This window comes from Carlito syrichta, unplaced genomic scaffold (assembly GCF_000164805.1).
Source record: "Carlito syrichta isolate Samal-C Ts95f unplaced genomic scaffold, Tarsius_syrichta-2.0.1 Scaffold302075, whole genome shotgun sequence".
Taxonomy (NCBI): Eukaryota; Metazoa; Chordata; class Mammalia; order Primates; family Tarsiidae; genus Carlito; species Carlito syrichta.
In genome coordinates, this window is record NW_007246171.1 from 12,695 (window position 1) to 25,655 (window position 12,961).

The following is a 12,961-nucleotide window of genomic DNA, read 5'->3' on the forward strand; positions in this document are numbered from 1 at the left end:
AGCCTCCTTCTTCCCACGTGCTTTCCGATGTTGTCTTTAATCCCTGAGTCTGTAACCTGGCCCCCGTTCTTATTGTCATCTGCCCTTCTGTGCCCACTTGTAGACTCATAAGTGCTTCCTGGGGTCCAGCCCCTGCCTGGCCCCCCACTTTCAGGAAGACACTGATACCGTTCCCAAACTGAATGGTTAAGAAAAATGACCTCACTTGGAAATGGGGAAACACGGCCTCAGCTCAGTCTTCTGTCACTTCAAAATGACTTAAAATTTGAGCTGAGTAGGTGACTCAGACCTGGAGATGCCAGTTTTTGTTCAGATGGGAGCCATTGCAGGGGTGACTGTCAGGGTCTTTCTGACCCTCGTGCTGTTCCCTGGTTGTGGATGTGCTCGGTGGTGAACTCCAGCTTCAGCCATTGCTCTTGGGGCCCTGCTAGGCCCTGTGGGGGAGCCCAGACACCCTGCACCAGGTAGTGAGGTGGTGGGTGCAGCTTGGGCTTTAGTGTCAGGTTGCTCTCATTGGCCGAGTGGCTGCAGTCAAGATAACCAACCCCTTCATGCCTTGGTTTCCCCAGCTGCAAAATGAGGACGCATCATCCCACTTATTTACAAGCTATTGAAAGAAGTCAGTAGAACCACATATTTGAAGCACTTGGCACGGTGCCTGGCCCATGTGTGCTCAATGCATACTAATTTTTTAAAAGTCTGATGATACACTTCACCCTGCCAGAGTAGGTCTATGTGGTCCTGGGGTCACCTCTCCTCTCCATAACACAGAAGTGACGTGCCGGGAAAGGAGACTTTTCTCTCTGCAGCCCCCAGCAGGCTCCGGGAACCTTGGTGTGTCTCCTCTGAGCCACTGGGTAGAAGGGTTGCAGAAACGTGTGTCCTCCAGCACCCATTGGTCCAGTTCTGATCTCTGTTAGACTGGATGTGGGAGGAAAATCAAAAACTCTTTCTAGACACCCAGGAGCCAATACTTCCAACTGGGAACTAGAGGAGCAGAAATGAGGATTTTTTTGAGCATGGAGACTGTAGCATGTCCACCCTGTTCCCGTTGCAGGACACAAGGTCCTGGGGTCATCGTTACCCAAGGGCAACACCCACAGTAAAACAGTGGTGGGGTCTGGAAGCAGAAGGTTGCCGTGGGTGCCCAGGCCAGGGTTTTCCTTCCAATGCATGAGGTGAGGCTAGCCCTAAAAGGAGTTTGAAAGCAGGAGACCAGGGGTGGCAGGAGCCAGTCCAGGGCGTGATGCTGGAGACACTGCAGGGCACTCGGGCTGGGAAGGTGCTTCCCCACGCCCGTTGCCTTGCTTCCTCCTTGCTCTCTCTTCCTCCTCTTCCTCTTCAGCAGGCCATTCCAAGTGGATTGACAGTGACCCTGGGGAGCAGGTCAGCCCACGCACGGACGAACACAGCCTGTGAGCGCAAGGCAAGGAGGGCTCGGTGCCCCGTGCCACTGCCTGCCCTCTGAGTCTCAGCTGTCGTCAATGGAGATGGTCACTCCAATCTAGAACGCCACGGTCACTGCCACGGGGCATGCTGTGGGGAAGGGTCCAGTCTTGTGCCTGCCCCTCTCCTGCCTGCTTCTGTCCTATGTACCCATTCACGAGACAGCGCTTATTCTCAGATCCATCCTTTAACTCAAAAGCTCTGCCCGCCATCAAGTGTCAGCCAGTTGGGACTGCGCGGGGTTTTCAGGAAGCACTGTGTACCTGCCTGCAGCCTGTGAGAGGATAAATTCTATACTTTAGCTACCCGGGGCGAGGGGCTTTGTTCTGGGCACTGAAGAAGCTGGTTCCAAAGCCTCCCTCTCTCCACCTCCCTAAAGTCCAGGATACTGACTCCTGGAAAAGAAACAATTCCTCCCAACATTCCAACATCTGAGCATATTCCACTCGTGGATACACTGTAGCAACTCTTCCCACATGAAGCCCATGGTGGGGCTGCTTGGAATCTCGCTGTCCCTGGTTTTTCTTTCAAGTCTCTTTCCCTCCTGTCAATCATAAACACTAATCTTCCAGGCTCCGGCCTCTTGGCTATGGGAAAACATGATCCCTAGCTTCCCCCACCTTGGAAAGAACACTCTTGTTAAGAACTCTTGATTCCTGAGCGCAGGTCCAGACCTCTCACTGACAAGGCGATAACCCAGGCAGACAACAGGAGGCAGGGCTGCCGGTCTGAACTTCCGTAGAAATGGAGGCATTATCCGGGCCGGATGATTCGGCGTTCTCGCAACACGGTGCGGGTTCTTGCAAGGCAGAACATACTGTGGGCAGAGCTGGAGACCAAGCCATGACCTGGCTGTCGACTCATCTCCCAGCATCCTCAGCACGGCCTGGGTGGCAACACTCAGACTTCTTAGCTCTGGCAGCCCTTGGTGGAAAACGTGTATCAAGATCCAAGGTCCCCTGGGTCCCCTGGGGGCTCCATCCTATTTCCTCCTCTTCCCAGTGGTTTTCATGAAGGCTCCTCCGTGCACTTTCCTCTGTGACTGTGGTTGAGTGGTGTTCAAAGACACACCCTGAGCGCCCGGATCAGTGTTCTCTTTCTCTGTTTTTCTGTCCAGGTCATAGTCCCTCGGAGGCACCCACAGACACGCCTTCACCTCCTCCTGATCACTTTACCTGGAATCTGACCTGGATCATGAAAGACTCTTTCCCCTTCCTGTCCCATCGCAGCCGATACGGTAGGTATATTTTTGACAGTTACCTGTGGTGCGCCATCACTGTCTCATAATTAAGGAATCTGTGAGTTTCACTTTGGGATTTACATAGCCCCCTGTATGCAAAAGAAGCCTTTTGTGACTCCTCCCCATCTCCCAGTGACACCCACCCACCAGACCCGTCCAGCCGGGCCAGTCCAGCTGCATTCTGATCCCAGTGGCAGCCAAGGGCTTTGTGGTCTCATGTCCCTTCTCTCACCCTTCATGAGGTATGGTCTTCCCACCAGATTCTCTGCCGTCAATAGACACAATGCTTATCTGCAGTTTGTCCCTGGCTTCCTGGATAGAGGGCTCCAACCCACAGTCCTGCTGGCAACTGTGATCTCTCCAGAGGGACTGTGACCACAAGGGTCATGGGGCTTCTAGGACTTCTTCCACTGGGGTCATCCCTTAAAGTTTCCTAGACAGGTTCTTGGGGGGTGATGTCAGTTCATCTGACCCTGCGGCAGCCTTGCAGGTCAGGTGAATGGGCCCAATTCTCATTTCACAGATGTAGAATCAGAACCTGAACAGAGCACACAGTGGCTTCCCCAGCCACACAGCCAGGATCCCTCCCTTTGTCCGCCTTCCTCCTGAGGCCACCCCTTGGCCTGGCAGGCCATCCTGGCAACCCTGCTGAGGCCACCTTTATGTGGTGTGAGACTTCTCAACCCAGTGCTCATTCTGACAGCTCACAGCAGTTGGGGCCCCATGACGGGAAGAGGTTTGGAGGCGAGCCGATGCGTTTCCAGGGGGATGTTTTCTTGTCTCTTGACTCCCTCGGTTAAACCTTGTGAGCGCAGGCGCTCAGCCATGCTCCCCCACCTTATCCCACCATAGGGGAGACTCTCCTGGACTCATGGTTGATGACTGGGTGTGAAATGGCCCCAGAGACGAAGCTCTTGCCAGGCTTGGGTCAGTGAGGTGTTCCTGCACTGGACGCCAAGCTGAGTTCTCCGTTCCCTCCTGGACACAGTTCCCTATTCCCGCCATTCAGTCTCTGCCTTGGCCCTGAGCTATTTAAAATACGCCTTTCAGACACTTCCACTCACCAAGTAAAAGCCCCTAGCACACAGCCTCTGCCTCCCACCCACAATGCCCTAGATTAGCCACACCTCTCATTTCAAAGTTAAAAAATAAATCCATCCAAGACCCTCGGGCAGTTTAGATGGCCTTCTGTGCTGGGAGTTTCCTGCCCATCCTAATGTCCCTGATGGGAGGGAGAGCTCAGTGGCCAGGAGATTCCTGATAGGAATGACTTCCTGATTTCGTTGATGTGGGATGACGAGTAACATCTTTTGAGAAGGGTGAGTGTCTACATGACGGAACCCTGGTCCTCTGTGCTGTTCATGCTTTGCAGCCTGATTGGCAAAAGAGCTAAGTTTGCTCCCAACGTCCTTCAGTGTGCCTACAAGAGGACGATTTTTATAAAACAGAGATTGTCCAAACAAGGCAAATCTGCCTCCTATCCACCCAGGGGCAGCACGTTTGTTCCCGGGGGCAGGTGGGCAGGAGAGAGCTGTGGGGCTTTCCTGAGCTGCTGTCTGGTGCACTCTGCCCCCGCCGCTGTCTCCTTCTCCTCCTCATTGCGAATGGCGTGCTGCCTTGGGGCAAAGGAGTCCATCCGGATGGTTTCCAAGGTCACTTTCAGACTCTCCTCACTGCGTAGAAGCCCTTGATTTCCCTTCTTGGCGGAGGACAGGACGCAAGCCGTAGGACAGTTGTTGCCCAAGAGCTGAGAGGGTGTCTGAGTCAGCATCATCTTTGCTGTGAGTTCATAGAAGGAGGAGCCGGCCTTGACTGGTGGCTCCTTGGCTGGCACGGTGGTGGTTTCAGAGGCCTTTCTTCTTCCTGCCGTGTTTAATTCATCTGAGACTGAAGAAGACCCCATCACCCCCACCACCTTCTCTGTGTGCCTGGCCCGCACCAGATACTGGGGTGATGCCGGTGATGAGACGAGCCGGACCTGGCCCTTCCCTCTCCCGCTCCCAGGCCAGAGGAGGAATTCTGCAGGCAGCCAGGCCACGGCCACCAAGAGAGGCCTGTGGGTGGCCCTGGGGCACGGACTCTAGGGACTCCGTCCAGACCCATCCAGAGCAAAGTGAAGGCAGAGTTCGGGCTAAGAGCCTGGTCCCGTCATGGTGGCTGCGGTGGCTGAGCCCACAGGCCCGAGAACCAACGAGACCAGCAGGCTGGCAGGTGATAAATCCAGGTCTTCCAACTGCCGTGAAAGACATTTTAGGAAATGTTAACAACTTCATTAATTTTAAGGCCTCCAACTTGGGCAGAGAAATTTGACTGGAAAATTGCTGCCTAAAGGGACAGTCCTTCAGACAGGGAGAAGTCACTGAGTCCCAGCAACTCTGCAGTGGAACTCCACGCTGGGTCGACGTTGTCACCTGCGTCCCAGGGGAGGGGGGGGAACAGGTGGAGGAAGGGAGGGGAGAGGCCCCAGTCGATCACGGGTGTCACGATGAACGGAGGCCGGCCCCTCTGGGCCAGCCATCCCCTCACCAGTGTTTCATGAGAGGAGACGGTGGAGAGAGGCTGAAAAGATTTACTCACCCCCAGCCTGTAATTATCTGCTTGAGGAAAAAGTTGACCTCCCTTCCTGAAGGCTCCCCATATTTCTTCTAATTTGCATTGGGGCCTTTTATGTTGTGTAAAATATATTCTCTTTGGCGGCATTTGGTACTGGGTTCCAGCCCTTTCTGGCTTGATCTTGAATGCCTGACGAGTGCCCACTAATTTCATCGGCTGCAAACAGCGGCCAGCACACTCCTCCCAAGGGCTGTGAACAAGAAGGACCACTACAGAAAGACCCCTCCCCCTTTTTTCCTTTTTCTCATCAGCTCTAATGCCTGTAGAGTTATTTATAGGCTTGGCTAGGGGATTAGGCTCTAACTACCTCCCCTGGATAAAAATTGGTTCCGTCAGGCAGCTCCAGATGCTGAGAGATGGCGGCCACTGGGGCTTGAAAAAGGAGTTTTGATCACCTTGAGTTTTAGAGCCGCAGGGACAGATGGCTCTTTCCCAACTTTGACTCACGTTCCCCACTGAGTGTGGAAAGAAGCAGACCAATATTTTAAACAGAAGGACCAAGGGCTCTGCCCCATGCGAGGAGGAGAAAGAGGATTTCCATTTGTTTAAAAAGACCACGCGATACTTCGCAGGACTCTTTCATGCCTGTTTTTCTCATTTAACTTGCGTTATGAGACTCCACCAGATGGAATTATTTTATATTTCATTTTTACAGAAATGCAAACTGAGGGTCAAAGGAGTTGTGCTGTCAATGCATGGAGCAGGTAGGCAGTTAGAATACAGGGAAGCCAAACTCCAAGTTGAGTGCTTTTTCTAGCACATCACAAAGTCATTTCAGAGATGAGCTTCCCTCTCTAGAAAGCATTCTCACTTCCTGGACGACCTGATGGATGATGGACCTGATATCTAAACCCTCGGGCAGCTATGAGACCAAGACTTGATGCCTCCCGATAATCCTGTCTCTCTCTATCATGGGTGCAGGCCGCTGGGCACTTTGGGTGGTCTCGTCTTCTCTCTCATCCCCTCCTCCCTGCCCCGGACTATGGTCTCTGTGATCAGTTGAATTGTGTCTCCCAAAGGATGAAGTCCTGTTATTATGACCTTATTTGGAAATGGGATCTCTGTAGATGTCATCAAATAAAAATTACTGTGCTGGATTAGACCAGGCCTTAGTCCGGGGTATACTAATGAGAAGAAAAATCAGAAACACTGACCTACATAGGACAAACATCACGAGGCCTTCGAGTCAGGGATCAGAGCACTCTGTCTCCAGGCCAAGGACCCCAGGGATGGGAGAGGGGGTCGGTTGACACAGGAGCTAGGGGGACAGCAGGGGGCAGGTTCTTCCAAGGGTGGGCCCTGCCATACTGTGATTTCCAGTGTTTAGTCCCCAGCACTGTGGGGGGATAAGTTCTGTACTTTAACCACTCGGGGCATGGGGCTTTGTTCCAGCCACCCGAGAAGCTGGTACAAGCCTCCCTCTCTCCACCTCCCTAAAGTCCAGGATGCTGACTCTTGGAAAAGAAACTGTTCCTCCCAACATCCTGACATCTGAGCACAACAAATCCACAATTGAACTTTAAGTAAGAGTTTATTACAACTTTGTCTGCCTTCCAGTCCATGGAGACCTATCCAATTTAGGGGCTACTGCTTTCAGAAAGAAAAATTAGACTTTTTAATTACTTTCTCTGCCGCCACTATCACCACACCCTGTTAATGTATCAATTTCTGTGATTGAAAAGACAGGTAAATTAAATATCTCTCTCTCAAAGAAAAAGAATTACCCTAACACACAATCAAAACGGGGAAGCACAAAAGCCCAGGCCCGGCGTGGGGTCTGCTTCGGGGCTCTGGCAGGAAGTCAGTGTGATTCCAGTTCTGAAATGACACAGTTGATGTGGCATCCTGGGCAGTACCCGGCCCTGAAGCCTGGCACTGGTGGAAGGCAGCTCCCATCTCTCCAGGGGGCCATCGTCAGGATTGAGGCTCCCTGACCCACCCCTCTGTCCCACATCCAGGTCCTTCTGTGCCCTCCTGCTGGCCCTGCTCCACTGGCTGAGGGATCAGGTTCTTTCCCAGCTTGTGCCTCTGGGTTTCACCCACAGCACAGTGCGCAGAAGGCCTCTTCATGAATGCACCCCAAAGATTGAGTCTCCTGGGGATAGTAGTGCTGGCGGTCACACAAGTCCGAGGCTCAGTGACCAGCTGTCACCTGGAGGGCCCCTGACCCGTAGAAGCCAGCACACCCCACCCACGGAAATTCAGCACAAAGCAGGTGGCTTAGGTGTTTCGAGGGGAGACAGGCTTAACATACTTTTCTTGGTCATATGCCTTTACAGCTAAGACACATGAAACCCATCTGTGAATAAGAACCATGCATCTCACCGGCTGGGCTCAGTGGCTCAGCCTGTATTCCCAGCCCTTTGGGAGGCCGAGATGAGTGAATTGTCTGAACCCGCAGGTTCAAGACCTGCCCAGGCAACTTGGCGAGACCTTGTCTCTACAATAAATAAAAAATGAGCAGGACGTGGTAGTGCACACCCGTAGTTCCGGCTACTTGGAAGGCTGAGGCAGAAGGATCGCTAGAGTCCAACAGGTCGAAGCTGGAGTGGCCATGAGTATGCCACTACACTCCAACCTGGGCAATGGTGTGAGATTCCAACTCAAAAAGAAAAAAAAAAACCCCAAGGACCATGTGTCTCTACGTCAGTGGCAAGCCGAGTAAGAAAAGGCAGAAAGAAAAAATGTCAGAATAAAAGATAACAAGGGAATACTTGATTGACAGATGCAAAGGTGAGAAAAACAAGTCAAAAGCAATCGTTTAGAATGGCTGTCACAGACAGAGAAGAAAGGATATGGATAAAGAGATAAAAAGGGAGAGACAGAGAAGGCAGAGACAGAGACACACAGGGAGGAGATAGAGGAAGCAGGAAGGGCTCCCGTGGCCATGGCCTCCCTCCCTGCGCTCTTTCTCCTGCTGACTTGGTTTCAATGCTTACCCCTGGCCGGTAGCTCCCCAAGACATGCTCCAAACTTGACTTACCCCTACAGAGTCCCTTCTACACTCCCACCTCCACATCCTCTCCCTGCTTAGTTTGTCTTGACCTGCAGATGGGTATAGACATCTACTGAGCACCAGCTGTGTGCCTGGTAGTGCTCTAGGCACGTCAATGGGACATAGCAAATGTGGGATACATCTGCTTCCCTCGAGAGCTCTGGGGGCAGAGGTCAGCACACCTGCTCTAGGACGGGGCAGTCACAGGCATGTCCACAGTGCCCGGGATGCAGAGGAGGGGGCCGTTTTTCAGAGGACTCGGGAAGTGAGCTGTTCTGGCGACAGGGACAGCTTATTGGGGACTCCAGGGAACACTGAGACCCATGAGAAGAGTCTCCAGGACAGAGGGGACACGTGCACAGGCAATGTCCAGGAACAGGTGAAGCACCATGACGGGCTTCATCTGGAGGAGGCAACAGAGATGAGGCTGAAGACACATGCATTCTAGATGTGCTCAGGGCTTGGGTATCCTCCCGGTGAAGCCTGGGTTGCAGAAGAAAGGGCCAATCTAGAAGGGATTTGGGATGCCAGGGGATGGCTGGGCTTGAGTACTTGAGCAGATGGAGGCATGCTGACTGAAATGGAGAAGAGAAACATTCAGCAGGGAGAGGTGGTGACCAAGACATCTAGTTCTTGAGGGAGGACAGAGGGTGGTGAGACCCATGTTGGACAAGCCAGTTGTATTTGGAATCCTCACTCCTTCCCGGCGAAGAGGGCTGGTGGGGGGTGCGGACCCACGTCTTGGCTTTGAGAACTGGATGTGGAATCAACGAGTCTGAGCTGGACACTGGTGACTGGAGGCTGGAGACCTAGACGTTGCGTTAAGAGCTAAACTGGGGAAGAGAGCATGGAAGACAGGTAGGGATGGAGCAGCAGGAGTGAGCGGAGAAGCAGAAGGTGGTGTCACCCAGATGTGTGGGTGGGAAGGACTTTCAGAGGATGGACTCCTCATCCGTGTCGACGCTATCCAGGTGATGTGGCGCGAGGACCGCGAGGAGACCTGTCTTCACCCTGCCAAACGCCTTTGTGGCTCCCGCTCCTCCTTCTTCCCCTGTTCCATGTGTTCCCGCGAAGTTGGTTCCTTCCCTCGAAGCTGTCTCCTGAAACCCCTGCCCCATCCTGCAAGGACTCGCCGAGCCCTTGCCCTACACGGGGCCTCTCCTGAGAACCTGGGCTGCCCTGGTGCCTCTTGCTCCTTGGATGTTTCAAGACCACCTGGTAGAACTGAGAAGATTCTCATGCATTGGGAATAGTTATTTTCTTAGCATCCAGATTCTGCAAGAATCCCATTGGACAGTGACCATCCTCAGGAAACCTGGGCCTTCCCTGCTGCTTCCTTTTAACCAAACCACTTTCCTAGTTTGTCTTTTTATCCCCTTGATGGTCCAAGTGTAAACTAGATCATTTGGTAAAGCAATTGTGTGCGAGGTTAATTCACCCAACTAGAAGGCAGAGAAGGTGTTCACGGTCACTTTTATCTTCTTTCTATCATCTCTCTATCTAATCTCATCTATCTAATCTATCATGTCTATCTATCATCTATCTATCTAATCTACTATCTGACTATCATCTTTTTATCATATCTATCATCTATCAACTATCTTTCTATCATCTATATCTCTCTATCATCTGTCTATAATGTATCTATCATTGTCTATCATGTATCTATCTATCATCTACTCATCCTCTCTGCTTATCTATCATCTATCTATCATGTATCTGTCATTGTCTGTCATCTATCATTAATCTAGTTATCATCTATCAATCCTCTCTATTATCTATCTATCCATCTATATCTTCTATTTATCTGTCATCTTTCTTCTATCTTCTATCTTCTGTCTATCCATTTCTTTATCTTCTATCTATCATCCACCACAGTCCCTCATCCAAAGAGTATCTACAGTTTGACAAGCTCTTCATCCCTGCCTCTCCTAGAGATTCTAGCTTAGTTCACTTTTGTCACATGTCTAAGAGGGGCCCAAACATCCCTCTGGAAGGTGCTGAAATACTTGTAGGATCATGTTGCATGTGTGTGTGGTACCCCCAAAGCTCCAATCAGGCCTGTGGAGAGAGGGTCTCTCTCAGGGTCTGAGGAATCTTCCATACCCAGCAGGAAGGTCTGCTCCATTTAGCAAAGACATGGCATGCCCATCGAACTCAGGGGAGCTTCTTTTTGGGTAGCAGATAGCGAGCATTCACACCCTGCAGCTGGTGACTACCTCATGGCCCCAAACCAGAACTAGCCTGGGTGGTTGTAGGCCTCGCTCTCCCACTTTCTCAGAGAGGACGTTCACATAGGCGTCTCCAGTCCTCCACACCTCCGCTGTCTCACTTTTCTGTGTGTCTCCGTGTTTTGTGTCCTGCATCTCCACTCCTCCTGGGCGGTGAGCGTGTGGAGGTCAGGAGCTCACAACTTGCTTCCTCTTGCTCCCCAATACTTAAGACACCCCAGTGTGTGTTGCTCAGTCGTGTTCTCACTAGAGGAAGCTGCAACATTTCCTGAACAGTCCAGGGACTGACCCATGAGGAACAAACTCAGGACCCCAAGTTCCAGCCTGGAGCTCTCCAGTCCCGAGGCTCTCTGTTTTGGTAAAGGCAACCCTTTGGTTCCTGCCAGTCCTCTGGTTTCTGACGTCACATTAATCAGCTTCAGGAGAGAAACGTGCTGAAGGGGAGAACATTCCTGGGCTGGACTGACTTTGGCTGAGGTTTAGAAGAAGTGATTTTAACTTCTTTAGGCAGCTTATCCTTTCTCTTAACTGAAAGAGCATATTCAGCAGACACGAGCATGCTGGGAGCGGATATTTTGGCAGTGTTGGGATATCTGAGATACTTTCCACTGACCACCCCTGACTCTCCCTAAACAGACCATCCCTAACCAACCCAGAAAGACACAGGTTTATAACACATGCAGGAAAGAGACGGATCAAGAGTGAGAAGAAGGAGGGAGACTCCTCTTAAAATGACATGTCGTGTCTAGAGCCGCCTCTGTGTTGGGAGAGATCACAGATAAACAGGGTCTTCCACAGCCCCTTTGGGCAGATGACTAGGACAACTTGGCTTGTGAGAAACTCACCGAAATCTCGCTGTCAGGGTCTGCATTGCTTGGTCAAAGGGCCGCGGGACGTAGGATAAAGAAACCAAGGCCCAGAGAAGTTCACGAACCCTCAGGACTAGTAGCCATGTGGGGACTCCATCCCCAGTCACAGCTCAGCAGAGCCCCCACAAGCCCCTCTGCAGTAGAGGCTCGGATGAGGACACATTTCTTTCTCAACCACTGGGCTCACCAAATCTTTCCCCCATGTCAGTCCTGTATCATCACTTGAACACCTATGGTCTTCATCAGCCCAGCAGATTTGCCCTGTCCCAGGTACTGGTGCCATGTGGGGTGATGGCCTCCTGGTGTGGATGGACCATGGCCAAGCTCAACCTCATTGCCTCAGCCACCTAGAGAGCACCTTAAAACCAAGATTCTGGGGGCCATGGGGACCACAGGCAAAGCTCAGGATGGTGGGGGAAAATGAATCTCGGAATCTGGGAGACAAGATGAAGTCCCAGCTCTGATTCCGGTGAGTTTTAGCACCGTTGACCACTGCCCATCTCCCCGGTTCTGTCTGCCATCTTGCAAATGGGAATGGTCATGATTGCTCACCAACAGCAACATTGTGAGAATGAGGAGGACAGATCTGAGGATGTGGAAGCACAGTGAGAAGCCAGCTGCCCGGGGTTTGGTGGAGTAGCTCCATTTGCCAGAGGCTGTTGCTTAAAACTCTTTGTGTCCCTAGTTCTGCCCTCTGGAGCCTGAAAGTGTTTCGCCTGCCACCATGCTGCTACCCAAGCTGGTTCTTAATCCATGCAGTGCAGACTCAAGTCTCGCCCGACTGTGCTCAGCTAAGGACTATCCATTCCTCACCTGCCCAGAATAACCTTTTCCCTCCTTTGGTCCCAGCGAACTTTCCAACTAACCCTCACCCTCTGTCAAATTGCCTCCTCTTTGAGCCTCTGGTCCTCCCAGGCCAAAACAACCTCCTTGTTCTGTGTCCTCCTGGCCTCCTGGGGGTCTGCTTGCTCTGGGAGTTGGGTGTGGGCAAGTTTGTCTTCCACTGGACTGGGAGTCCCTGAAGGGCACAACATCCATACTTGGGCAGCCTGATTACTGCCTGTGTCTGAGAACAGGGAGGAATAGATCCCTGCATTCACCTCCAGCACCCAGTAGGGACAGGAGAGGAAGTGCGGAGGGCCAGTTGGATACTCTGAGGTCTCCTCTGACCATCAGGCTCCTCCTCTTTTCTGAAGGCCACGTTGCTTAGAGCTTGCCTCCAATCTTCTGGTTTTAGGAACAATCTTATTTAGACGAATGGCGTATTGAACAATGGTACAAACTCTAGGGCTTTCACCAGATCTTCTGGAACCTGCTTCAGTTAGAGACCCCTTCCCCAACACACACACATCTACACACATACACACACTCTGTGTGAATGTGTCCTGAAAATGGCCCCACCCACCCCAGAATGGAAGACCGATCTAGGTTCTGGTCACCGCTCCTGCTTCTCTAGGCCCTGAAGTTTTCCCACCTGTGAAATGAAGAGGCTGGACTGGTTACCTTTGGAATACCTGCGATTTTAATGATTTTCAAATCTCTGCTGTGGGATGAAGAGCAGAGTCCT

General features: G+C 51.9%; 1 protein-coding gene across 1 annotated transcript in view; it reads left to right on the plus strand.

The window, feature by feature from the left end:
* Positions 1–2,190: 2,190 nt before the first annotated feature.
* Positions 2,191–12,961, plus strand: part of ALK (ALK receptor tyrosine kinase) — a 430,033-nt gene continuing 419,262 nt past the window's right edge. The window contains exons 1-2 of the mRNA XM_008056000.1: positions 2,191–2,236; positions 2,564–2,683. Coding sequence (XP_008054191.1) covers positions 2,191–2,236; positions 2,564–2,683 — 166 coding nt within the window. The remainder of the gene's footprint in view (positions 2,237–2,563; positions 2,684–12,961) is intronic.